Below are 24,566 nucleotides of genomic sequence, written 5' to 3'. Positions count from 1 at the left end.
CCCACAAACAGTCCAGCAAGGCTCTTGCACGCGCCCTCTCCTCAGGAGTCAGATCACTGAGGCACAGACCCTGAGAATCAGTCTAAGAGGAGAGTCAGGTCCCTGGCTAGGGAGGCAAACAGCAAACCACAAAGTCCTGGGGCAGGCACAGGGCAGGACCCACCCCCTGCCCTGGCCGCTACAGAGGCCCTTGGGGCTGGAGCTCCGGTCTTGGAGTGCCAGGCGATGAGCTCAGCCCTCCAAGCCGGCCCTTGTGTGTCAGGCTGTCAGCAGGGCCATTTCTCCCAAGAAGATTTCCAGGCCCCTCTGGGCCATGAAGAGGCCTAAATTTAGCCAGCAGACAAGGGGCTGGCCTTGAGCCCAGGGACGGCCGGGCCTTATAAAGCGCTGGCAATCTGGCCCCCCGGCATGCTTCCCTGGAGGCCTGCACCCACTTGCTTCTCCAGCCCAGCCCCTGCCTAGACAGGGTCCCTGCTGCCTGTGAATGAGCCACCGGACCTCCTCCGCCTTCAGAGCGGAGAGAAGCTTCCATTCTTCCTCCTCTTCCTCTTCCTCTTCTTCTTCGGCCTCCCGAGCCCTCCCAGCCCAGGACCCACCCATGGAGAAGGCTTTGAGCATGTTTTCTGAGGATTTTGGCAGTTTCATGCGGCCCCACTCGGAGACCCTGACCTTCCCAGGCAAGTGCTGGGAGGGGAGAGACACAGGTGGGAAGGTCTGCTCCATGGCATCGCTGAGCGGGCTGTGGCCACTCATCTGCCAGGAATAGGTGCTGCATGGGTTCCAGCCACCTGGCCACCAAGGCAGATATGTCTATGATACAGGTGGGCCTCTGGGGACAATGGTGAGTCTCACATGGCCCATGTCCTAATGGGAACCCTGGAGGGCTGGCTGGGGCTGAGGGGTGGCTGGCCTCTCAGAGCTTCTAGGTCTGGATAGAATTGCTAAAGGAGGGACTTTCATGCATAGGGACATGTTGAATAGGATGAGGCTCACCCCCAGACACCCCCCCCCCGACAAGGTGAGCCACAAGAGTGAGGAGAGGAGCTGTTATCTGGGAGAGCCACTCATTTCCCCAAAAGAAGAGCAGAGACCTAGGTTTGTGGTTCAGGGCTTGCTGGGTGCCCAGCTTATAGCAGCTCTGCCCACAGCCCGTCCTGGGGGCCAAGGCAACATCAAGACCCTCGGGGATGCCTATGAGTTTACCGTGGACATGAGAGACTTTTCCCCTGAAGATATTATTGTCACCACCTCCAACAACCACATCGAGGTGCGAGCGGAGAAGGTGAGTCTGGAGTCTGCTCCACCCCAGAGTCCCCACCTTCCCCTGGACTCTGCCTAATCTAGCTGGTTCTATGTCCCCTACTGGCACCTGTCTTTTGAGACTTCATACCCTGACCCATGTTCCTAACCTGTCTGTACTCCCCCAGGGCAAATTGCAGTTTGTTTCCAGTGGGCTCATAGGCCAGGGACCTGCATGCCCCTCTCCAACCTAAGGTTCACAGAACCTGTCTTCAGGAGCCCATATCATGGCACCTGGGAGCCTCCAGAGATGAGAGAGGGATCTTGGGATGTGGGCAGAAGGGAATTGGAGTGGTTGAGACATGAGTGGGTGAGGGAGACCATGGTGGAGTAAGGACGGCTCCTTGGCAGAAGGGAGAGGAATGTGGCAGTGACCGAGCGCACCTGGGAAGCACAGTCCACTCACGCCACACCTTCACCCCCTTTCATCCCAGAGCCAGAAGCGTGGGTCCTGTTTTGGCACCCCCACACTGGGCCTGAGGCTGAGAGGAAGCCATGAAGCTCAGAGCCACACCCACCCTGGACCCCAAGTACTTTGCCCAGAGTCTCAGAGCAGCTAGCTCATCAGGGAAGGCACGGCCAGCACAGATAGATAGTGGCTGCCCCAGTCCCTAGGGCCATGCTGATTCTTAGAGGATATTTGCCAAGGCCTCCTTGACCACCCCCAAGCCTGGCTAGCTCCCCTAATTCAGGCTGGACACTAGGAAGCCCTGCCAGGGGTTCGAGGACTGCGGGCCACTGGCTGCACGTGCCAGCCCCACGTCTCAGGGGTGACTCAGCCAGCCGACGCTGCTGGACACTATGTGCTAGCTGGGCTGCGGGGGAGGGTGGTGGCCCTGGTGGTGGATACTCAGGGTGTCTAGGGATCCAGAGGGCACAGCTGTGTCATCTTCCCACCATGGCTCAAGAGTCCTAGTCTTCCAGCTACTTCTATGGAAGCTCAGCCCTTATGGAGCCCACCTAACCCCATTCTACATCCAGTTCCCCCTGGGACCACTGGAGCCCCTCTGCAGAGCCCTTGGATCCTGACCACCCCCAGATCTCTGGCCAGCTCCTCCACACCTGAGAGCAGTGGGGTCACTGGGGACAGAGAGCAAAGAGGAGGCTCTGGCTTGATCTGGGCATGACCAGGACCCAGGATGGGACCAGAGCTGGGGCGGTCACTCCTGACCTGTCACCCCTTCCCCAGCTGGCTGCTGATGGCACAGTCGTGAACACCTTCGCTCACAAGTGCCAACTACCAGAGGATGTGGACCCTACATCGGTGACCTCGGCCCTTCGAGAGGATGGCAGCCTCACCATCCGGGCACGGCGTCACCCACGCACGGAGCACGTCCAGCAGACCTTCCGGACGGAGATAAAGATCTGAGGGTCTCCCCACCCCTGTCCTCCCCCATCTCCTCCTCAACCGGCCTGCTGCTGAGGTCATCTTGACCCCTGACAACGGCCCCCAGAACATCTCAGCCTAGGTTCCAGTCACCCCACACACTCTTAGGCCCCAGGTGGGTCACTCCCTTCCCCCCAAACTAGGGCCCTCCTCTCCACCTGGGGCAACCCCACGACCCTCACCCAGATGGGACCTCCCTATCTTAGTTCACGAATAGAGGTGTTGAAGTATGGACTTGGGGAGAAAGATGGGGACTGTGCTTCTGAGCAAATGATCAGAGGACAGAGAGACATGGATGGCATCTTTGCGGGGCAGGGGACCAGGGACCCTCCTGGCAAGTGGAATATAAGAGTTGGCCGCAAGCGGTGCTGCTGGCCTAGGTGGACTGCCTCAGACAAACCAGAGAGATAGCCATGACAGCCACCTCCCCAGAGCTGCAGCTCTCCAAGCCTCAAACCCAGGGCTACCTGTCACGCTGGTCCTCGATCAGATACTTGTGCCAGGCAAGGCCACCTGCACCCAGGTGGGCCTCCTATGTCCAGCTGCTGGTGCCTTAGGCCAGACTGAGTCTCCTCCTTCCTAGTAGAGACCTACGCTCCTGGGCGGCTCCCCTTGCAGAGAGAGTCCTCGGCAGAAGTGAGAGCAAGAGCTGCCCCAGGATTTGCTAATCCACCAATCTACCCACACATATACAGGCCATTGTCCTAGTCCTGAAATACTCATTCCCTTTGGTTCAAGCCCAGTTCGAACCGTCCTAAATCAGAGTTAGCATCTCTATTTTCATCAATGGGGACATAGCATCTCTGAGCCAGTTGGATGCTCGGTTTTGCCGCTGAAGGTTGGCTCTGAACCCAGCACTGCCTCAGCTGCCCTCAGCCTCTCACCTCTGTGCCCTAGGGAACGGTCCCCTGACTCCAACTCTTGAGAGCCACAGGCCTTCCTTCACATGTCCCCTGCACAGGGTGGTCACAGGAAGAGCCCCATCCCAGATCCCTTCTGCCCTCCAAGTCCAGGACACAAAGACCCTTGTGGGGGGGGGAAATGGGGGGGGGTGACCAGGGCTCTGACCCTGGCTTGTCTCAGTCTCCCATGGTAGAAGCAGGTGTGTGAGAGGGGGAAGCTCTCAGTTAGCTGGGGTCCTTGGGGCCTCTGACTCCTGCTATCTTGGGACCCTGGGGACAGGGAGGGTGGGGGTTCCTGTAGAGACAGGAATCTGGTCTCTACAACCTATACACAATAAAAGGACAGTATGAGAGACCTGTGGAGACCCCACCTGGAGTTCTACCTGAGAGAGGAGACTGAGTGGGTGGGGAGGACTTCGGGACTGGGGAAAGAAGCTTAAGGCCGGAAATGTGAGGAACTTTTGACCTCCCGTCTCCCCAGACCTGCCTGCAGAAATCCGGCGTTATTCTACAGAAAGGCTTACAGCATCCTGTCTCCCTGCTGCCTGCCCTTCCTTTTGTATTCATTCTGTAGTTCAAGAGGAATGTCTGAGCTGGACTCTGTACCAGCACTGCATTCGATGCTGTCCCAAGCCAAGGGCCACAATGTCCCTTCTCGAAGTCCCTCCCCTCGATGGGGCCGCTGAGGCCCAGAGAAGCTAAGTGATAGGCCTAAGGTCACACAGCTCAGAAGATACAACCAACTGGGGTAGGGTCAACCTCAGGGAGAGGTGATGGATGGCTGTAAGCCTGGAGTGTTCCGGGTGCGGGCGGGCGGGGGTGGGGGGTGGGAGTGGGGGAGGAGTGGAGTGGGAATGGGGGAAGGGTCTCCTTGCTCCTACTGAAATCAGAGTAGCCGACTGTGCTCCCCAGAGCAGCTCCGCTGGCGACCGCGGTCGGAGCAGGGAGGGGAGGTGGGGGTGCAGTATTTCCAGCCTCGTGAGTCACGGATTCCGCTGGGCTATTTGCAGCCCCAACACTCATCGGCGCGGGGCTGGGGCGTGGGGCGGGACTGACAGCCTTCCCCATTCGCCCCCGACCCGAGGTCAGGTTCACCTTGGCGAGAAGACCACAGCAGCCCGCCGGAAAACCAGCGCAGGAAGGGGGACTGTCCTCAGCGGTGGGTGGGGGTTGGGTGGGGTGGGTGCCTGTCTCCCCTCACAGGTCGCAGCCCCTGCACAGGCAGCTTCCTGCCGCTGGAAACCAGGTCCTTCTGGTCTAAGGGAGCCCTGGGCTGAGCCAAGGTGACCCCGCTGACCGGGAGGGCAGGCATGTGGGGGCGGCCTTCCAGGAGTCTCTCTTCTCAGCTCCGCCTGCTGGGGCACCACGCTGGCCCACCCTTTCTAGACTAAATATAGGCCTGGCTGCAGGCCCAGCAACCTGCCCTCACTGGTGGAACTTAATTCTGAGAGCCCCATCCATTGAGTCCCCAGTATGTGAGAAGCACCCCAAAAATCCTATGAGCAGAATCCTATTGTCGTCTGGCACAGACGGATGTGGAGGTTCAGAGAGGTCAAGCAAGTGATCCAAGGTTGTCCAGTCTGGAAGTGTCCTCTCTGGGATTTGAATCTTTGCCTGGGTCTCAGAATAACTCCCTGCTGGGTCAGCCCAGATCAGCATGCTCCTTCTCCCCAAGACATGGCAGCCCCTCCTTCTGCAGAGTCTGTGAGGAGAGGAAGATTCCTACATCTTGTTACTTTGGGAAAACGCCTGTGTATCAACCACCGGAGGATGAAAAGATGTAGCCCTCAGGGACCAGAGGCCTCCTGAGAAGCCAAGCCAGGTGCTGCCCCAGGTATCAGGGAAATGAGGCCTCCACAAGGCTTCCGGTTTCAAAGGCTGCTTCCTTCCACAGCCACAGCCCCGAGAGTTTCGTCTTAAAAGCAGGGTCCTGACTGGGTGTTACTTGATAGAGTGCTTGCCTGGAAAATTCTGGAGTCTGGAGGTTTATGTCTGAAATTCTAGAGCTCTGAGACCCGTTCAGGTGGATTAGAAGTTCAAGGTTACCTTTGGCTCCACAGTGTGAGGCTAGCCTTGGGCTGCATTAGAGCCTGTCTAAAACAAAAACAACAAAATTAGAGTCCCAAGCCTGAGGTGTGCGCACCTCCTGCAAGATTGACTTCAGCCGTGTTTCAACCATGCAGGTAGCACGTGCCTGGTGCTGGGAAGTCGGCCCATCCATTGGCACGGCCAGGCTAAGTCTCATGGATTCGGTCCAAACCCTTCATCCAATGATGAGCTCCAGACTTCGAGAGGTCTGGGACCTCACCCAGCGTCACACAGCAAGAGCATTCACGTAGCTCAGGAATAAGTGTGGGATTCCTGAACTCCCGCCGTAGTTCCGCTTTCTTCTCCCAGACCGGTGCCCCTTGTGTGCTCTCTGCTTCTTCCCAGTCTGTCCCTCTTGCTCCCAGACCTGGCACAGAAGGGATCAAAGGAGCCACGGCAAGGAGTGGAGGGACCCTCGTGGGCCCTGGAGGCAGATCACCTAAGGGTCAAATCATTGCTCTGAGCAATGTGTCACTGTGCAAGTAGCTTAACCTCTCTGTGCCTAGGGTAACCACACTGTCCCTAGCACAGCAGGACTTGTACTTGGGCTGATCCTTCGCTCTAGGGAAAAGCCACTAGGGGGTGGAGCTTAACCCCCACCCCCACCCGCCCCCGCTGCCCCTCTGAGATGAAGCCTTCCCAGCCCTAGGGTGGAGGTAGGAAGCCCATGGACACCTTAGTTCTCTCAATCACGAACAGAAAACAGGTCCTTGCCTGGGGCCCTCGGTGAGACTGAAACCATCAAGAGTGTGCAAGAACGGGTCTCTCCCCTCCAACAGACAAAGAACTGAAGGGCAGGAAAGGTTTGGAAACCAAGCAAAGCCAGAGTTAATGGACAGAGGGCAATTTTATTAGAAGAAAAACCCCAGGGCAGGCAGCTGCGATCTCAGTAGCAGGAGAACCCTAGAGCAGCAAAACAAAACAAAACAAAACAAAACAATACCCTGGCAGCAGATCACCTAAGCCATCCTGGAGGTCAGCCACCTGAGCACGGAGAGGGAATAGAGTTCCTCATGTTGTGGCGACCCCCAACCATGACATTATTTCTGTTGCTACTTCGTAACTGTAATTTTGCTACTGTTATGAATCTTAATGTAAATGTCTGTGTTTTCTGATACTGTTAGGAGGACACCCCCCCCCTTGCCCCCGTGACCCACAAGTTAAGAACAGTTGCTTTAGAGACAGACTGAGGAAGCCCTGTGTACCCAGGACAAGTGCACTCCTGCTCTGTGCAGTGTCTGAAGGGGAGGGAGAGAAAAACACAAGAAGCTAAAGCTGGACCTTGCTGAGTCAGGTTTCAGGCAACCTCATGGTGGTCACAGGGGCTGCCCTAGAGTCAGGAACGCTGAGGACAAGGACCTCCTCTCATTGAAGGGATAAATATTCTGCCTGTCTGTTTAGCCTGGCTTAATGTGAGACCAGCTTCCTAGGAGCACTGGCTAGTTTTATCAGCTTGACACAAGCTAGAATCATTTTAGAAAAGGGAACTTCATTGACTTGTACCCAAGTCTGTGGTGCATTTTCTTAATTGATTATTGCTATGGGAGGGCCCAGCTGACTGTTGACACAGCCACCCTCAGGCTGGTGATCCTGGGTGCTGTGTAAGAAAGCAGTCTGACAAGAACTTTAAATCCTTGAAGAAAGAAACTGAAGAAGACACCAGAAAGTGGAAAGATCTCCCTTGCTCTTGGGTAGGTAGAATTAACATAGTAAAAATGGCAATCTTACCCAAAGCAATCTACAGATTCAATGCAATGCCCATCAAAATCCCAGCAAAATTCTTCACAGACCTCAAAAGAACAGTACTCAACTTCATATGGAAAAGAAAAAAAAAACCCAGGATAGCCACAACAATCCTGTACAATAAAAGAACTTCTGGAGTCATCATAATCCCTGACTTCAAACGCTACTATAGAGCTATAGTAGTGAAAACAGCCTGGTATTGGCATAAAAACAGACAGGAAGACCAATGGAACCAAATAGAAGACCCGGATATTAATCCACATACCTTCGAACACCTGATTTTTGACAAAGAAGCAAAAAAAAAATCAAATGGAAAAAAGAAAGCATATTTAACAAATGGTGCTGACATAACTGGATATCAACATGTAGAAGAATGAAATAAATCCGTACTTATCACCATGCACAAAACTCAAGTCCAAATCGATCAAAGACTTCAACATAAAGCCAGCCACACTGAACCTTATAGAAGAGAAAGTGGGAAGTACACTTAAACACAGTGGCACAGGAGACCACTTCCTAACTATAACCCCAGTGGCACAGACACTGAGAGAAACAATTAATAAGTGGGACCTCCTAAAACTGAAAAGTTTCTGTAAAGCAAAGGACACGGTCAACAAGACAAAATGACAGCCTACAGAATGGGAAAAAACTTCACCAACCCCACATCAGACAGAGGTCTGATCTCCAAAATATACAAAGAACTCAAGAAATTGGACACCAAAAGATCACATAATCCAATAAAAAAAAATGGAGTACAGACCTAAACAGAGAACTCTCAACAGAGGAATCTAAAATGGCTGAAAGACACTTAAGAAAATGCTCAACATCCTTAGTCATCAGAGAAATGCAAATCAAAACAACTCTGAGATTCCATCTTACACCTGTAAGAATGGCCAAGATCAAAACCACTGATGACAACTTATGCTGGAGAGGTTGTGGGGAAAAGGGAACACTTCTGCATTGCTGGTGGGAACGTAAGCTGGTACAGCCCCTTTGGATGTCAGTGTGGCGATTTCTCAGAAAATTAGGAAACAATTTTCCTCAAGACCCAGCAATACCACTTTTGGGTATATATCCAAAGGATGCTCAATCGTGCCACAAGGAGATGTGCTCAACTATGTTCATAGCAGCATTGTTTGTCATAGCCAGAATCTGGAAACAACCTAAATGCCCCTCGAACAAAGAATGGATAAGGAAAATGTGGTACATTTACACAATGGAGTACTACACAGCAGAAAAAAATAACGACATCTTGAAATTTTCAGGCAAATGGATGGAGCTAGAAAACATCATTTTGAGTGAGGTAATTCAGACCCAGAAAGACAATTATCATATGTACTCACTCACAAGTGGTTTTTAAACATAAAGCAAAGAAAACCAGCCTTCAAATCACAATCCCAGAGAACCTAGACAATAATGAGGACCCTAAGAGAGACACCTGGATCTAATCTACATGGGAAGTAGAAAAAGACAAGATCTCCTGAGTAAATTGGGAGCATGGGGACCATGGGAGAGGGCTGAATGGTGGGGGAGAGGTAAGGAGGGGAGCATAGAAAAATATAGAGCTCAAGAAAAAATCAATAAAAAAATTAGGGCTGGAGAGATGGCTCAGAGGTTAAGAGCACTGCTTGCTCTTCCTAAGGTCCTGAGTTCAATTCCCAGCAATCACATGGTGGCTCACAACCATCTGTAATGAGGTCTGGTGCCCTCTTCTGGCCTTCAGGCATACATGCAGACAGAATAAATAAAAAAAATATTAAAAAAAAATTAAAAAAAAATTAAAAAAAATAGAAGCAGTCTGAGCAAGCCAAGGGGAACAAAGCAGTAAACAGCACCCCTCCGAGGCCTCCTGTTGACTTCCCTGGGTGATGGACTACAAACTTTAAGATGAAATAAAGCCTTTCCTCTCTGTGATCGTTTGAAAGAAAATGATCCCCAAAGGAATGGCACTATTAGGAGATGTGGTCTTGTTGGAGGAAGTGTGTCACTGTGGGACGGGCTTTGAGGTCTCTTTTCCTCAAACTTGCCTCAGTGTGACAGTCAGTTGACTTCCTGCTGCCCGCAAGATGTAGCACTCTCAGCTCCAGCACCATGTCTGCCTGCGCGCTGCCATGTTCCCTTCCTTATTATAATGGACTGAGCCTCTGAAACTGTAAGTGAGCCACCCTCAATTAAATGTTTTCTTTATAAGAGCGGCCGTGGTCATGGTGACTCTTCACAGCAATAAAAACCCTAAGACACCAGGGGTAGTCCCTCAGGCTAGAGGCTGACTGGCCCAACTTTATTAATTTCTTTAAGTTTTGGGTAGCTCAGAACGTTCGGTCTCCATCCAGGCCACAGATTTTATCCCCTCAATCAGAAGGAATTTGTTTTTTACTTAATGGACCTTAACTGCTGCTGTATTATGCTTAGTAAGAATCTCTGGGGTGCCCTTCTGAAAGAGAACCCGGTCCCACTTACCCAGGTGCTGTGAAATAATCTTTTTGTACACTGTGAAGATGTGTCACTTGGATTGGCTTAATAAAAAGCTGAACAGCCAAGAGCTAGCAGGATTCTTGGGGCAGAGAGAACACTGGGAAGAAGATGTTAGCGTCGCCAGCCAGGCTCAGGTGAAGCAGGTCATGTAGGAGATGAGGTAACAAGCCCCATGTAAATAAATAGTGATGGAGAGTTTAAGTTGTAAGAGCTAGTTAGTAATAAGTTTAAGCTACCAGTGAGCTACTAATATTTCATAATTAATAAGAAGTCTCTATGTGGTTATTTTGGAGCTGGCTGATGGGGTAGAAAAAAAATCTGCCTACATCCAGGATCTCTCTTGAGACCACAGATGTCTTAGGAGCTCCATGGGCTGTGTTTGCTGCACTGAAGCCTCTGTCCCTGAGGATGATGGGCACAGTGCAGGCAGTAGGCACCTGAGCAGCCTGGCTGCAGCTGGCACAGGTAGAAACTAGGTACGGTCTTTGTGGGAGTCTGGGGTTTATGGAAAGGGTTGGGGTTGTCTGGGATGCCTCCCTGAAGGACCCCAGCACACTACCCCCGAGAACCAGAAGGAGAAGGGAAGGGCTACAAATTGACTTGCTTCCCCCTTCCCTCCCTTTCTGGTCCTTCTTCATTTTGCCTTTCCTCTGCTCCTGCCCCTTCTCTCTTCTTCCTCCTTCTCCCTTCTTCTCCCCCCTTCCCTCTTCCTTCTGTTCTCCCACCCTCCTTAATAATTAGTGATCATGAGCCAGGCGGTAGTGGCACACACCTTTAATACCAGTACTCAGGAGGCAGAGGCAGGTGGATCTCTGTGACTCGAGGCCAGCCTGCCTGGTTTATAGAGTAAGTTCCAGGACAGCTATGGCTACACAGAGAAAACCTGTCTCAGAAAACAAACAAAAAAAATAGCGACCATGGTCAAAGCTTCACCTTTGTGGTCTTAATTTTCTCATTTGTAAAATGGTAGTAAAAAATCATGTCTATGCAGACTGAACTGGCGTGAGCCGCTGTGGTGTGCCACCCATACAGCTGCTAGCCAGTAGCTACAAAGACAGCTGCCTGTACTGAGCGCAAGAACAGTGCAGGAACCCTGAACCTTCACCGAGTTACCATGCTTGTCATAAACAGTCATTATCCCGCACTTAGGTGGTAGGAGAAGATGATAGCTTTACTTTAGGAAAACGGAGTCCAGCTGGTGATAGGGCGACACCTGCTGGTGGACAGGGGCTGTGCAGCTCACGGGTGCATCGAGAAGAGGGCAGAACATAATCCACTTGCCCAGTGGACGTGAGCCGTTTATATGACACTGTCACTTCGTGCCTAGTCCAAACTGTCTCTCCCTAGTCTGCGCTAATGTCCAGCCCCTAGGCTTCCTGCCTGCCTGCCCACGTTCTGTAGTGAGGAGGGGAGGAGTCTGTAGTCCTTCTCTTTCTTTTCTTTGTCTGTTTGTTGTTTTTTGTTTTCAATACAGGGTTTCTCTGTGCAACCCTGGCTGTCTGGAACTCACTCAGTAGACACAGTTGGTCTCAAACTCAGAGATCCGCCTGCCTCTGGCTCCCGAGTACTGGGGTCAAGGGCGGTGTCACCATGGCCTGACTTAATCCTTTTCTTTGTTTTTAAAGATTTTTTTGTTGATGTGCACGTGTATTTATCTATGTAAATGTGTGCCTGTGGGAAGCCGGGAAAGCTGAAGTCCAAACTCAGGTCCTCTCCAAGGGTAATCTATGGTCTAACTGCTAAGCCATCGTTCTTGCTGACCCCCACCCTTCTCTGAGAAGGGTTTCATTCAACCCCGGCTGACCATCACACGGGGACACCACAGAGGAGCTCTCCCTGGTTGCTCTGGGATGAGATGTGGGTGAGTTTCCGTAAGGAGAAAAAAATTCCTTGGGGCTGGCTCTTTCTGTTTTTCAGCTCGTACTGCCTTACCTGTATTAGCATTCAGGCATCTGCACTGGCCTGACCATGGGGCCTACGTCCTCAGCTGCAGCCACTAAGGGCACCTCCTGAGCGCATTCACTACGTTCCCTTTTAAAAGGGCCCTGCCCTGTAAGAGGTTCCCATTCCTCCCTCTTTCTCTCTCTGTTTCCCCTTTTCCCATTCACTCTCCCCCAATAAAAAAAAGCCCTCCACCTGAGCTCTGCTACATGGCCCCTCTCTCTCTCGCTGCTTTTTCTAAATTAAAACATCCTGTACAACTGGCCCGTCCCCAAGCCCTGCACCAGGAAAGACACTATCGTGTCACAAATCTGCTCAGCAATGCTCAAAACATCATGTTTATTTATTTGGTCACTTGCTCAACCCCTCTCCCTTCCCAAGCATCAGCAAAGCCGTGACGTCATTGGCAGCACCCTGTAGGGTAGGTAGAAGGTGCTTGGTTGATTCCATGCCTGGTCTTAGCTGAGAGCCTGGCAGAGGACGGGGAAGAGGACAGAGACAGGACTGGCTCTTAGATCCTTTACTTCCAGGACGCCTTCCTGGGTTCAGACTTTCCCAGGCTCCCCCCCTCCCCGCCCCGCACCCGCCACCCCGGACAGATCCTGCCACCAAACTACTCAGCCTGCCCACAGACACAGGAAGAGAGCGCCTGGAGTGAGCATTTAACTGTGTCCCAAGCTGCGTGCCTTTCAGTAGCTCCAGGCTTCAAGGAGCTGCTTTTGACTTGAGGATCGTCCTGAGTACTCGGCGGGCTGGTCGGGGGAGCTAGAGCCGGGAGTCTTCTGTCGGATGGCACGGCTGGCATGGTATCCCTGGTCCTGGCAAGAGGCCTGCAACTGAGCGGAAAGTCTTGAGTCCCACGCAGCGTGTTTTCTCCATAGAACATAACAAAAGTCTTCATGGGCGGAGTGACACGTCCCTGGCTGGGCCTTGATGCCTGGGCTGGTACTGGGGGTGCCGCCAGGGAGACTTGCTTCCCAGTGGCACAGTCAATAACGACAGTGATGTGAGCTGTGGGGACAGCCTTGTGGGGGCCGGCCGACTGCATGCCTAAAAGGAAGGGAGAGGCCAGAAGTTTAGATGAGCATACTCATCTAAGTTGATTGACTTGTTGATTTTATGTGTAGACACACATGAGCCATGTTCTGCATGTGGAGGTCAGAGGTCCGAGGACAACTTGTGGAGTCTGTTCTTCCTTGTACCATGTGGGTCAGGTCCTCAGACTTGGCAGCAAGCGCCTTTACCCACTCGGTACTCTCGCTGGCCCAATACCTAAATTTAAACTGTGTACTCTCCCTGCTCACCTGTTTGTGGGAACCTCAAGCCTTGCCCCTGGGCATGTCTCACTCATGAACTGCCCAGGGAGGATCTTTACACAGTATTTTCTGGGGTGGGGCTGGGGGCTGGGAAGACTACCCGAGTGGTCGGAGACTTTCTGCACAAGCAGACCCACAGCTCCCATGTAAAATGCCAGGTGAGGTGGCACAGGTCTACAGCCCCAGCACTGGGGGTGTGCAGGTGAGGTGGCACAGGTCTACAACCCCAGTGCTGGGGGTGGGCCAGTCGTGGCACTTCAGGCCTTTAATCCCAGCATTTGGGAAGCTGAGTCAGGAGAAATGCTGTTTTGAGACCCAACCTAGACTAAATTGAGAGTCTGTTTGAAAAAAAAAAAAAAGGAAGAAGCCAGGTATGGTGTACATTTTCTCTACCCCATACCGTACTCCCCCTTACACACACACACACACACACACACACACACACACACAGAGAGAGAGAGAGAGAGAGAGAGAGAGAGAGAGAGAGAGTTTATTGTGTAGCCCTGACTGTCCTGGAACTCGTTCTGTAGACTGGGCTGGCCTCAAACTCAGAGATCCACTGCCTCTGCCTCCCAGGTGCTGGGACTAAAGGTGTGCACCACCATGGTGCACAAAACCACTCCCCCCTCAACACACACACACAACTAAGTCAGGGAGACGGCTCAGAAGGCGAAATTGCTTACTATGACCTGACAACCCATGTGATCTCATCTGACAGTGGACTAAGACCAACTCCGAAGCTGTTCTCTGACATCCTGCAAATAGTACCCCAGCTCTCCTCCCTACCTGGTGTAATCTTGGCCCGGTTCAGAGGACACGTATGCTCTGTTTGTTGATTGATAAAGGGCTGTGTGAAGTCCACTGGTGACAGCCACACACCCCCAGTCATCAGCCCCACGCCTGCCCCTCCTCCTCAGCTGGCCTTTCCCCTGGTGCCGAGAAGCCCTGGGCCACATCTTACCGGAGCTCATCTTCGGGCCAGACTCTGTGAGGGTGGCTCCCTGGTCCTGGGGCTCTGCTGAGGAAGCCAAGCTGTCACAGTGCCCGTCTAAGAATGTCCTTGGACACATCTTCCCTCCACCCTGAGACCAAACCTTTTCTAGTCCTGAGGGAGCCTCAGGAACTGGCTCTAGGGGACTCTGTTGATCTGAAAGTTTGTATCAACAAATTGCTGGGCGTGGGGAGACAGGTTTCCTACCAAGCAAGCTCTATCTTTTTCCAATCTAGCTGCTTCCTGACCTGGGATAGTTCTCTGGAAGTTTCCCAGTCAGGCCTCACTCCCCACCCCACCCCACCCCACCCCAATTTCAGCCATTAGCTGACTGCTTTGGCTTCTTATTTATTACTTTTATTTGGTGGAAGGGCAGGGTTTCACTGTGCAGCTGGCTGTCCTTGAACTCCTGATTCTCTGGCCGCAGCCTCCTCCCAGTGATGGAATGACAGACAAGGGCCACCATGCCTAGGGCTCTGTATGGTATGTCACATAAAACGCATAGCCTTCATCTTACAGGGAACAAGAGTTTATTTGAAGCCATTTTGAGTGACCATGTTCTGCGAACACAGATTTAGGTTACCTTGAATTCCTTATTCCAACGCAGAAGCAGTTTCCTGAAGTTTGTAGAGCTTCAGAGACCAGAAAGTCATAAACCAAGGCAAGTTCAAAATACATTGGTGGGGCTGGGCCATGGTGGCGCACACCTTTAATCCCAGCACGCGGGAGGCAGAGGCAGGTGGATCTCTGAGTTCGAAAGCCAGCCTGGTCTACAAAAGCTAGTTCCAGGACAGATTCCAAAAGCTATAGAGAAACATGTCTCGAAAAACAAAAACAAAAACAAACAAACAAAAAACTCCACATTGGTAGGTGCATCCTCAGAGAGGGAGGTGGAAGCTTTTCTGGAGGCTCGAGATGCTGTATCTGATGATGCTTATTTTGGATTGGTGGGAGCTAGTGGTCTGCTAAGTCAATAGATTCTAAAAGGGCTTTGTCTATCGCCACAGAATGTTAGTTCCAACACAGGGGAAAGGCAGGAATGGCTGTCCCAGAGTGCCACAACTGCGCCTCGTGATAAGATAATTAGCCTCTGGGCCCACACATTTCAACCCCATCACAGTATTGAAACTTTAACCCACCAGGCTCTGCACACAGATTCTACTCAGGAGTTCTCACTCACGGGTCCTCCTGTTGGCCAACTATGACGTATTATGCATTCAGGACTACACAGTCTATTAACTATTATAAGGTCCCTCTTAGGTAGGAAGCACATTCTTAGGTTCTCAGGTAGGTGAGGCTTAGTAGTAGGCAGGACTGCAGTCTTCAGGAGACAGGAATTCCTGATAAAGGTCATTAAAGAAGAAACTCTTATGGGGTGGAGGTGGTACACTCCTTTAATTCCAGCATTTGGGAGGCCGGCAGGGATCTAGAGTTTGAGGCTAGCCTGATCTACAGAGCAAGCTCCAGGATAAATAAGTAAGCCTCTGTATCATGTCAGAAGTGTCTGCCATTATGAGCTACGTATGAATTGTTTTCTACACCTTCTGTAGCTGACATGTGACATAGATTGTTGTACTGTGATGCATGATTAATAAAAAGTCAGAGAGAGAGATTGGGGTTCAACCTGAAGATCAGAAAAGCAAAACAGACAGCCACTGGCTCTTACCTCTACCTCAGTCCAAAATGGCGATCCTACCTAAAATAACCAAAATTTACAAGACTAACTATATAGTTCCCCTGTATTTACAGTTATTTGCATTCTATGAACTGTTTTACACACACACACACACACACATGCACACACACACACACACGTATATTACTTCTCTATTTTTTTGAGACAGGGTTTTCTCTGTGTAGCCCTGGATAGCTTGTGTTATTTCTTTATCTAACAGACCAATGTTTATAAGGAAATTTAAATATTTGTCCAGCAGTACCATGTTTACAATCACTATGTAATTTAGCGGGACTATTTTATGTAGGCATCATTCTTTTTTTTTTTTTTTTTTTTTTTTTGGCTTTTCAAGACAGGATTTCTCTGTGGCTTTGGAGCCTGTCCTGGAAGTAGGAATCATTCTTTAAGCAGATTTTATACACTTAAGGCAAGGACTATTTGAAAAGCAAAGGCTTTGTCTAATAAGAAAATATACTTAATTATAGGTTTTTAAATGTTCATTTAGTAAGAAAAAAATCAATACTTAAGGAAATACTGTGATAGAAATTTTAAACAATTTTTGTTTGTTTTTGTTGTTTTTTTGTTTTTCGAGACGGGTTTTTGTGTAACTTTGAATCCTGTCCTGAAGCTTGCTCTGTAGACCAGGTTGGCCTCGAACTCACAGAGATCTACCTATTTCTGCCTTCTGGGTGCTGGGATTAAAGGTGTGTGTCACCACAACCCGACAAATTTAAACCATTTTATCTCAGGATACTGAATTAATTAAAAAATATATGTACTTTATATTTTAGTTACAGTTATAGTTATCTTTAATACCATTCATAACATTATTTCAAAATTTAGCAATCAATTTCAAAGAGTTAATTTTAAGGATTTTTTTTTTTCTTCTTCTTCCTTTTTTTTTTTTTTTTTTGGTTTTTCGAGACAGGGTTTCCTCTGTGGCTTTGGAGCCTGTCCTGGAACTAGTTCTTGCAGACCAGGCTGGCCTCGAACTCACAGAGATCTGCCTGCCTCTGCCTCCCGAGTGCTGGGATTAAAGGCGTGCACCACCACCGGCCGGCCAAAGAGGTAATTTTCAACAAAAGCTCAGGAGGCTGTGAAATGATCCATATGAAATAGTTATTGAGCTGGGTGGTACTGGCCAGGTGGATGGGCTCTGGACAGGTCCATCTCTGGGTCTCCAGAAGATGGCACGGAGTCAAGTAAGTTTTGTACCTGCTTTTGTATGTCCCATCAGGTCCAATCAGGGACAAGCATACATCCTGACCTATAGCCTACACCCAATCAGGGGCAAGCACACATCCTGAAGTACCTCCAGTCTGTGATCCTGTCACCCACATGTGACCAAGCATGTCTGGTGCAGACAGGACAAACAAACTTGTTTAGGGGGAGTGAAAACACATGGCTTGTTATCTCCCATAAACAACAGCCTCCAGCATTTTACAAACTATCTGCCCTTGGGCAAGGGGCTGGCAGATCAGAGATATTTTTTGTTTCATAGAGATTAAACTTACTACAGAGTAATTAAAACTTAAAATGTAACTTTGGCTCTCATAGGGTACAGCATTTTTAAAGGCAAACCCACAGAGACCCTAAGTTAGATGAGGGTCAGAGTACGTTGAAATGTTTGTTTCTGGCAGAGCATAGTAATTATTTCATGGGCATGATTCCAGTTTGGATTGCCACCATCTTTGGGCAGTCGCGTGTCTGACAGCCATCTTTGCTAGGGTTAGGGAAGATGGATGTCATGTGATTTCACCGCAGTCATCTTGATTCAAGGTGACCACGGAGAGTAGGCCTACCAAAGCAGCCAAAACGGGTCTCCAAAATACTTTGATTGGGATGGATTTTTATATGAAATTTCTGTCCTGTCATAAAAACAAGGTTATGAAAGGATTTAAAAACTGTTGGACCCTAGAGTCCAATCACCAAGAAGGAGGAGTCGCCACCCAGAGACCATCTCTCACCACCACAGCTGACGTAAAAGCATGAGAATTTTATTAATTCTATCATGACAGGGTCTTTCAGTACTAGAGGCCAGAAAAGACCCCGAATAGCTGGTAGAGACTATTTTTAAAAGAAAAAGCCACAGAAGCAAGGGGGAGTATCTGGGGGTTGTTCTTTAACTGTTATGATTGGCTTATTCAAAAGGGCTATTACCAATAATTGGCTGGAGAGCGGTTGCTAGATGAGATGAGGTAAGGGAAAACATCTGAGGGTCACTTTGCCCCCTTCCCAGGGACTGAGTCAAAACATCAGTAACTGAGTCAACAACACCTAAGGGTTATCTTGCCCCTATTCAGGGAGATGGAAAGTTCCCAACATCTCAGTACGTGCATGTATAGCTGTTATGTCCTTGGTTCCCAGGGGAGGAGGGGAAGTACTGAGAGGGTTCAGAAATGGCCTCAGAATTGTCTTGAAGTTTTACAAAAACAATGCTTGTTAAATAACATATGAAAGCTGTACCTCCATGTATTCATATGCAAGAATGTACCTTGTGTTGATAGTTCAACTTTTTAAGATCCACTCAGGTGACAATGGTTTAAAGACGTGAAGGAATCGTGGGGGAACAGCTGAGGTTTGCAAAGGTATGGCAGGACTAGAGTTCTTGAAGAGCCCAGTTCCAATGGTGGACATAAGCGGTTTTAGAAATGCCGATTCCATGTAATAGGCACCATAAGCACCAGCCACAACGAAATGGAGCAGGCTGGGAAACTAGAAGGCAGGCTATGTATATGCTCTCAAGGGCGGGGTCAAAAATGATCTAAGTCTCTCCAGAAAACCTAAAGCATTTTTAATGAATCCCAGATCTTGAGCTTTGAATTATTTCTACTGTTGGAGATTAGCTTTATGTTATGCAGACTTTGTGGCTGTGCCCCATATCTTCCCTCTTAAAGTTAAAAAAAGGAACTTTATTTTCGATATTGTAAAAATACACAGGAGAGATTTTAACTTCTTTTTTTTTTTAAACTTTATTTTATGTGCATTGGTATAATGATGTCAGATTCTCTTGAACTGGAGCTACAGACAGCTGCGAGCTGCCATGTGGGTGCTGGGAATTGAACCTGGGTCCTCTGGAGGAGCCGTCGGTTCTCTTAACCACTGAGCCATCTCACCAGCCCCCAGATTTTAATTTCTTTAAGAGAAAACTTTAGAGTTTTACAGAAAATTTAAAAGCCAGATTTTTTTTTTCAAGACAAGGTTTCTCTTTAGCCTTAGAGCCTATCCTGGAACTAGCTCTTGTAGACCAGGCTGGCCTTGAACTCACAGAGCTCCACCTGCCTCTGCCTCCCAAGTGCTGGGATTAAAGGCCTACGCCACCACCACCAGGCAAGCTAGATATTTTTAAAGAAACAGTTTTTTAAAAATATATTTACATTTATAAGGTTATGGCACATTTTAAGTTTATGGAATGTTTTATATTGTTAATATTTGAGCTTAAAAATAAATAAAAGAGCCAGGAGTTTTGTTGATTTATTGACTTTGAATTTTTTAAATGCTGATGAATGAACAGCAGCTGCAGAAAAACATTGGATTATGGAAGGAACTGCTGAATTAAGCCAGCCTATACACTTTAGGGATGTCTTGGCTTCAGAATGGAAGTCAGGAAATGTATTACATTGGAGGAAAGGTTGTTCTTTTGTTTTCATAGGAAATGAAAAGTTCCTTCAAAACTAATAAAGATCAGATTTGACATGGGGAGACCTCCTGAAGATCGTGACTGCAGACGTGAGGGAGGCAGGCAGGAAAGACTACAGGACAGGTGACATATATACTGATCCCTCTACATGGGAACAGCTCTGAGATGGGATAACACGCAAAAAAATCTTGTTGGCTACAGAATCCTCATAACAGTTTGGTTATACAGTCAAAATGGACTTATAAAGTTGACAGATGCCCTTTGTCTGTTCAAACATAAAACACATCATCTTTAACTGACTTGTGTACACCACACATTCCATATTTGTGTTAATACAGATATGTATGTTATCTTTAAAAGTTGGTATGTTTACTGGGGGTGGGGATGGGGTGGCACATTAATCCCAGCACTTGGGAGGCAGAGAGAGGCAGATCTCTGTGAGTTCAAGGCCAGCCTGATCTTCAACAGAGAGAGTTCCAGGACAGGCTCTAATGTAGAGAGAAATCATGTCTCAAAAAAATAAAACAAAAACAAAAGGGTTGTATGTATTCAGAACAAAAGGACCAGGCATGAGTAAAGAACAGACAATTAGTTCAGGTTATCCAGTCTCTCAGAATGCTTTAGTTCCTCAAAATTCTGCATCCAGAACAACTTCAAAGCTGCTAGTTGAGGTGGTCCAGCCTCATAGACTCCTCCAGCTAAGACTTCAGATAAGCTCTACACTTTCCCATCACGCCGAGACTAAACACAAAATCACACAGCTAGCTCTTGGCTATTATTCCAATTTTCTAAGTGTCCCCTAGAGATGCTGTCACCCTGAGACAACAGGAAGCCGGCTAGAGGACACAATGCCCACATTCCCAAGAGGTGGGTGAGTGGTCTCTGTTCATTTAGGGGATGTCTGTGATTGTGTAAGAGGGGCTGTTTGCAAGTTGCTATTGGTCATGGTCAGGGAGGAAGCTAAACAAAGAAGGCAGATTTAGGGATCTTTTTCAAAATTAAGAGAGAGAATAAAGGAAAGGATAGATTATTACATCTACTTTTAAAATAAAAATTATAGAATAGAAAGGTAGATTATTGACTCTACTTTTCAGCTAAAAAACTAAAAAAAAAGAAACTACTAGTCTCAAATATTTCACATTGGTATGGATTTTTGTATGCTGATACACATGTAAGGTTATTTTTGTTAGACTAAATATATGTTTCTACTCTTATTTAAGGCTTTGTACCTATGCAGCTCATTTAAAAATATAATATGTAATTGTGAAATACAGGTTATTAGTTAGTCATCTGTAATAATCAAACATGTAGTCATGTCAGATTTGTTTTCCAAGTTAAGCCTAGGTTTGTTTAGCTCAGATATACTTAATAGATAATGGTCCTCAAACTTGTCAGAGATCTGATGAACATGGCATTTAAAATGCTTAATGGAAAAAGCTTACTTTCACAAAGACTCTCAAATCCCAGCAGTGACCCTGAGATCTCCAAAGAAGGTGATGGGGCACCAAGATATGCCCACCTAGATTGTGGTGATACTGACCACCAGGCAAGACTGCCTGAGTGTAGCACCTACCACCAGGACCCAGCCCGAACTGTGGACCAGCAGGACGCTGAAGAGCTGACTGTCCCACTTCGCCTGGACACAATAAAGTCAGTCTCTCCCATGTTCCGCCTCCACAGGAAAGCCTCTCACCTTGTCGACCTGGCAGCTGGAGAATGATGCTGTCCTGGGACCTCAGGCATCTGGATGACCATCTAGGTAATGACTAGACTCTGTCATTTTAAATGATACATGGGCCATTTGAATTATATATTGTGGTATTTGTATGTGTCCTTCTCAGATCTCTGATGGTACAGATGGCTGGGTTAGCTATAGCTTGGTCAGCTTAGCAGCAGCAGGCATCCAGATTCTTCCCCAAGGCTGCAGCCAGCTTGTTAGCTCACTTCCTATGTAAAAGTCAAACCTTACTTTTTCTAGAGCTACCTGGTGAGAAAAGGTAGACAGGCTTGCCTTTGCTAACAGGCTTTATATTAAAAGATAAACAGGTTTCAGGTATAATTCTCTACTAAATGAACATGATTTGAAATGATTGTTCGCAGTAATAGCTAATTGTGTCTCTGGTAAATGAGTTGTTGGAAAGAAAAGGGGTTAAAGTCTATGCAAGGGTCTAAAACGTGTTCTAAGGTATATAACGGTCTGAGGATAGGAGTCTATGTAAGTTTTCATGGTCTAAGTTATATATAAGGGTCTGAGGATGTCAAAGCTTAAATACGTTTTGAGGGTATCAGAAAATGATTTAAAATGTAAATGTGGTGGGAGGAGGAGTGGGAAGGGGAACTGTGGTTGGAATGTAAACTAAAGAAAAAAAAATAAATTAAGCCAGGCATGGTGGTACATGTCTTTAATCTCAGCACTTGGGAGGCAGAGGCAGGTGGAACTCTGTGAGTTTGAGGCCAGCCTGGTCTACAGAGTGAGTTCCAGGACAGCCAAAACTACACAGAGAAGCTCTGTTTTGAAAACAACAACAACAAAAATTAGATTGAATTTAAAAAAGAAGTAAATGTAAGTTGTAAAGGTATTGATTTAAGGATGAGAAAATACAAACTGTTTCAGATTTCCTTCCCCTTTTATGCTGTTGTTACACTAAGATTTCCAAAGTTCCGAGTTTTAATCCTGCTCGCCAGAGTTGTGATAAGCTGGTAGAACACTGACTACTGTTCAGTCACAAGCTCGCGATTTTAGATTTCTTTTGGTTGTCTTCTTTTTAAGTGTAGACTTAAATGTGCTTCTCACTGGGCCAAACATATTTCTGTCCAATCTATATCTGGCTCTCTGGAAAAGGAAAAGAATGTTCATGCTTTTTAACCCAAATCTGCAGCTTATGCTAGGACCCAAAGGTGTGAGTTGGCTCCAGTTGTTTTACAGACACCTGCTACCTGAATGCTCTACAGTGAGGAAATCAATACATATTGGTAATGCTAATGAATCTAAAAACTTTATATCTTTTTGTAAACTAAAAGAATTATATAATCCTCAGAGGACTGAGGGAGTCATAAGACTTGGATCAACTTCTCACAGGTCATATGGACTCCAGATAAATACAGCCTAAGTTTCCCCACCTGTCTATTCCTGAGCATGGTATTTCTCTCTCGCTCCTGATCTTGGGAATCCCCCTCTTTCCTAATTACTAGCACTACAGGCTGAAAGTTCCAAATATAAGATTTTCCTTTAAGGTCCTAAATTTCAGTTTTCTGTCCCTAGTCTGTATCTGTCTTAGCAGATTTCCACTTGGCTGACGGACACATACAAGTATCAGCTGCTGACTGCAACCTGCTCCAAATGACTGCAAGTCCTGGACTTGCTGAAAACGGATGTGGACCAGTCCAGCCTGTGTAAATGCTCCCTGTCTCTTCAGCTGGGTCAGTGAACCAGATGCTTCTGATGAATGCCCCATTGTCTGAATTCCCTCCTTGCCTTTGTATAGCCTTGCAGCCTTACTGGGCCCGGACAACAATGCCATAGTCTCAGCAGGAAGTAGTTACGGAGAGAGTATTTCCCCTTGCCACCCCCAGCAGGCTGAAATGTTAGATCAAAAGGAAACTCCCTGTTTAAGAGTCAAAATAGCTACCTATAGTACCTGTTGGCATACCAAGAAAGGTACTTGTTAAAATCAAATATACCCAGAGCTATCAACAGCTAAAATAGTTCCATGGTTTGATAGGGCATTCAACCTGCTCTATGTAAATCAGAGAGGCTATTTTATGGCTTTAAGAGAAAATTGTTGTTTCTATGTAAACTACTCAGAAATGGTTAAGAATAATATGGCTGTACTAAAAAAAAAAGTCATTGCAAAACAGGGGCCTTGAGAGGAAGTAAATAACTGTTCCCCATTCTTATTTCCAGGTTCTTTCTAGATAGTAACTCTGATGTCAGCCACCACAAGTCCTTTGGTCCTACTGCTAATTGTTATTGGCTCTTGTGTCACTGATACTTTAACTAAACGATAATTTCTGTCTGGGTACCATTAAGCTGATAGTTTTTAGATCCTCATATAAACAGGTACCATCACAGAGTCAAGGATTTGACTTAGGATACAACTCAAGGAGGAATGTGAGAGCCAAAGTTTCAGTTACTATGCTACAATCACTAGATATCCATGAATCAAAAATGCCTCTGATCTGTAATCCCCTTGCCTAGGGGCAGATAGTTCCTGAAATTACACTATTGTTTATGGGAGATAACAAGCCACATGTTTTTCACTCCTCTAAAGAAGCTTGTTTGGCCCATCTGCACCAGGTGTTTTTGATCACATATGGGCAGGAGAGGTTTTTGTTTATTTAAGACTTACTTATTTTCTGTGTATGAGTATTTTGTCTACATGTATGTATGTGTACCACCTATTTATTGCAGATACCAGAAAAAAAGGCATCAGATCCCTTGAAATTGGAGTCACCGTGCGCGTGCTGGGAACTAGAGCCAAGTCCTCTGCAAGAGCAAACGTGCTCTTAACCTCTCAGCCATCACTCCTGCCCCCTGGCTTTTAATGTGGTTGTTCATGATTGAGCTTGGATTCCCTTGCTTGCATAAGCAAGTACGTTGCCCACTGAGCCATCTACCCAGTCCAAGTTGCTGTTGATCCCCGGTAGTGCAAAAATATTACCAAAACATAATGGGAACCACAACTAGGTTCGCATCTTTGCTCTGTCACAAAGATGTGCAAGTATGAGCAACTTACTTAACCCTTTTTGCACCTAAGTTTTCACTCCTTCAAGAAAAGAGGAGAACCCATTGGTGGTGGCGCTCGCCTTTAATCCCAGCACTCAGGAGGCAGGGGCAGGCGGATCTCTTGTGAGTTCGAGGTCAGCCTGGTCTACAGAATGAGTTTCAGGACAGGCACCAAAGCTACACAGAGAAATCGTTTCGAAAAAACAAAACAAAACAAACAAACAAAAAAAAAGGAGAAATAACACGGTTTTGTGGTGTTACGAACACGTGAGATGATGAACATGCTGTCTGGCACACATTAAGTGCCGTTGCGGATGTATTTGGAGCGGAAAACCAAGACAGGAGTTAAAACAGGGACAATTACCGAAGTCCACTAACGGAGA

General features: G+C 47.8%; 2 protein-coding genes across 3 annotated transcripts; one reads left to right on the top strand and one right to left on the bottom strand.

The window, feature by feature from the left end:
* The first annotated feature begins 391 nt into the window (after positions 1 to 391).
* Hspb7 (heat shock protein family B (small) member 7) lies at positions 392 to 3,944 on the top strand. Its single transcript, XM_048426707.3, has 3 exons — positions 392 to 677; positions 1,149 to 1,282; positions 2,489 to 3,944. Exons 1-3 carry the CDS (start codon positions 485 to 487, stop codon positions 2,666 to 2,668), a joined length of 507 nt encoding a protein of 168 aa, XP_048282664.1. The 5' UTR covers positions 392 to 484; the 3' UTR covers positions 2,669 to 3,944.
* Positions 3,945 to 12,415: 8,471 nt separating this feature from the next.
* On the bottom strand, positions 12,416 to 14,308 carry Srarp (steroid receptor associated and regulated protein). Of its 2 annotated transcripts, none has more exons than XM_048426694.3 (2): positions 14,113 to 14,308; positions 12,416 to 12,885 (listed from the first exon to the last, which is right to left on the bottom strand). In XM_048426694.3, exons 1-2 carry the CDS (start codon positions 14,219 to 14,221, stop codon positions 12,449 to 12,451), a joined length of 546 nt encoding a protein of 181 aa, XP_048282651.3. In that variant the 5' UTR covers positions 14,222 to 14,308; the 3' UTR covers positions 12,416 to 12,448. The 2 variants fall into 2 exon arrangements, with proteins under 2 accessions (XP_048282651.3, XP_087762822.1); XM_087906696.1 differs by lacking the exon at positions 14,113 to 14,308 and adding an exon at positions 13,938 to 14,090.
* Between the last annotated feature and the right edge of the window lie 10,258 nt (positions 14,309 to 24,566).

This window comes from Myodes glareolus, chromosome 6 (genome assembly GCF_982192425.1).
Source record: "Myodes glareolus chromosome 6, mMyoGla1.1, whole genome shotgun sequence".
Lineage (NCBI taxonomy): Eukaryota > Metazoa > Chordata > Mammalia > Rodentia > Cricetidae > Myodes > Myodes glareolus.
The sequence above is the reverse complement of the archived record's forward strand: the minus strand, read 5'-3'. Positions and strand labels throughout refer to the sequence as shown.

Coding starts and splice junctions, on each gene's coding strand:
- Srarp (XM_048426694.3), bottom strand. CDS start 14,221: ATGTGTCCAAGGACATTCTTAGACGGGCACTGTGACAGCTTGGCTTCC. Junction 12,886..14,112: donor TGGCCCGAAGATGAGCTCCG/GTAAGATGTGGC, acceptor CCTTCCTTTTAG/GCATGCAGTCGGCCGGCCCC.
- Hspb7 (XM_048426707.3), top strand. CDS start 485: ATGAGCCACCGGACCTCCTCCGCCTTCAGAGCGGAGAGAAGCTTCCAT. Junction 678..1,148: donor GGAGACCCTGACCTTCCCAG/GCAAGTGCTGGG, acceptor CTCTGCCCACAG/CCCGTCCTGGGGGCCAAGGC. Junction 1,283..2,488: donor TCGAGGTGCGAGCGGAGAAG/GTGAGTCTGGAG, acceptor CCCCTTCCCCAG/CTGGCTGCTGATGGCACAGT.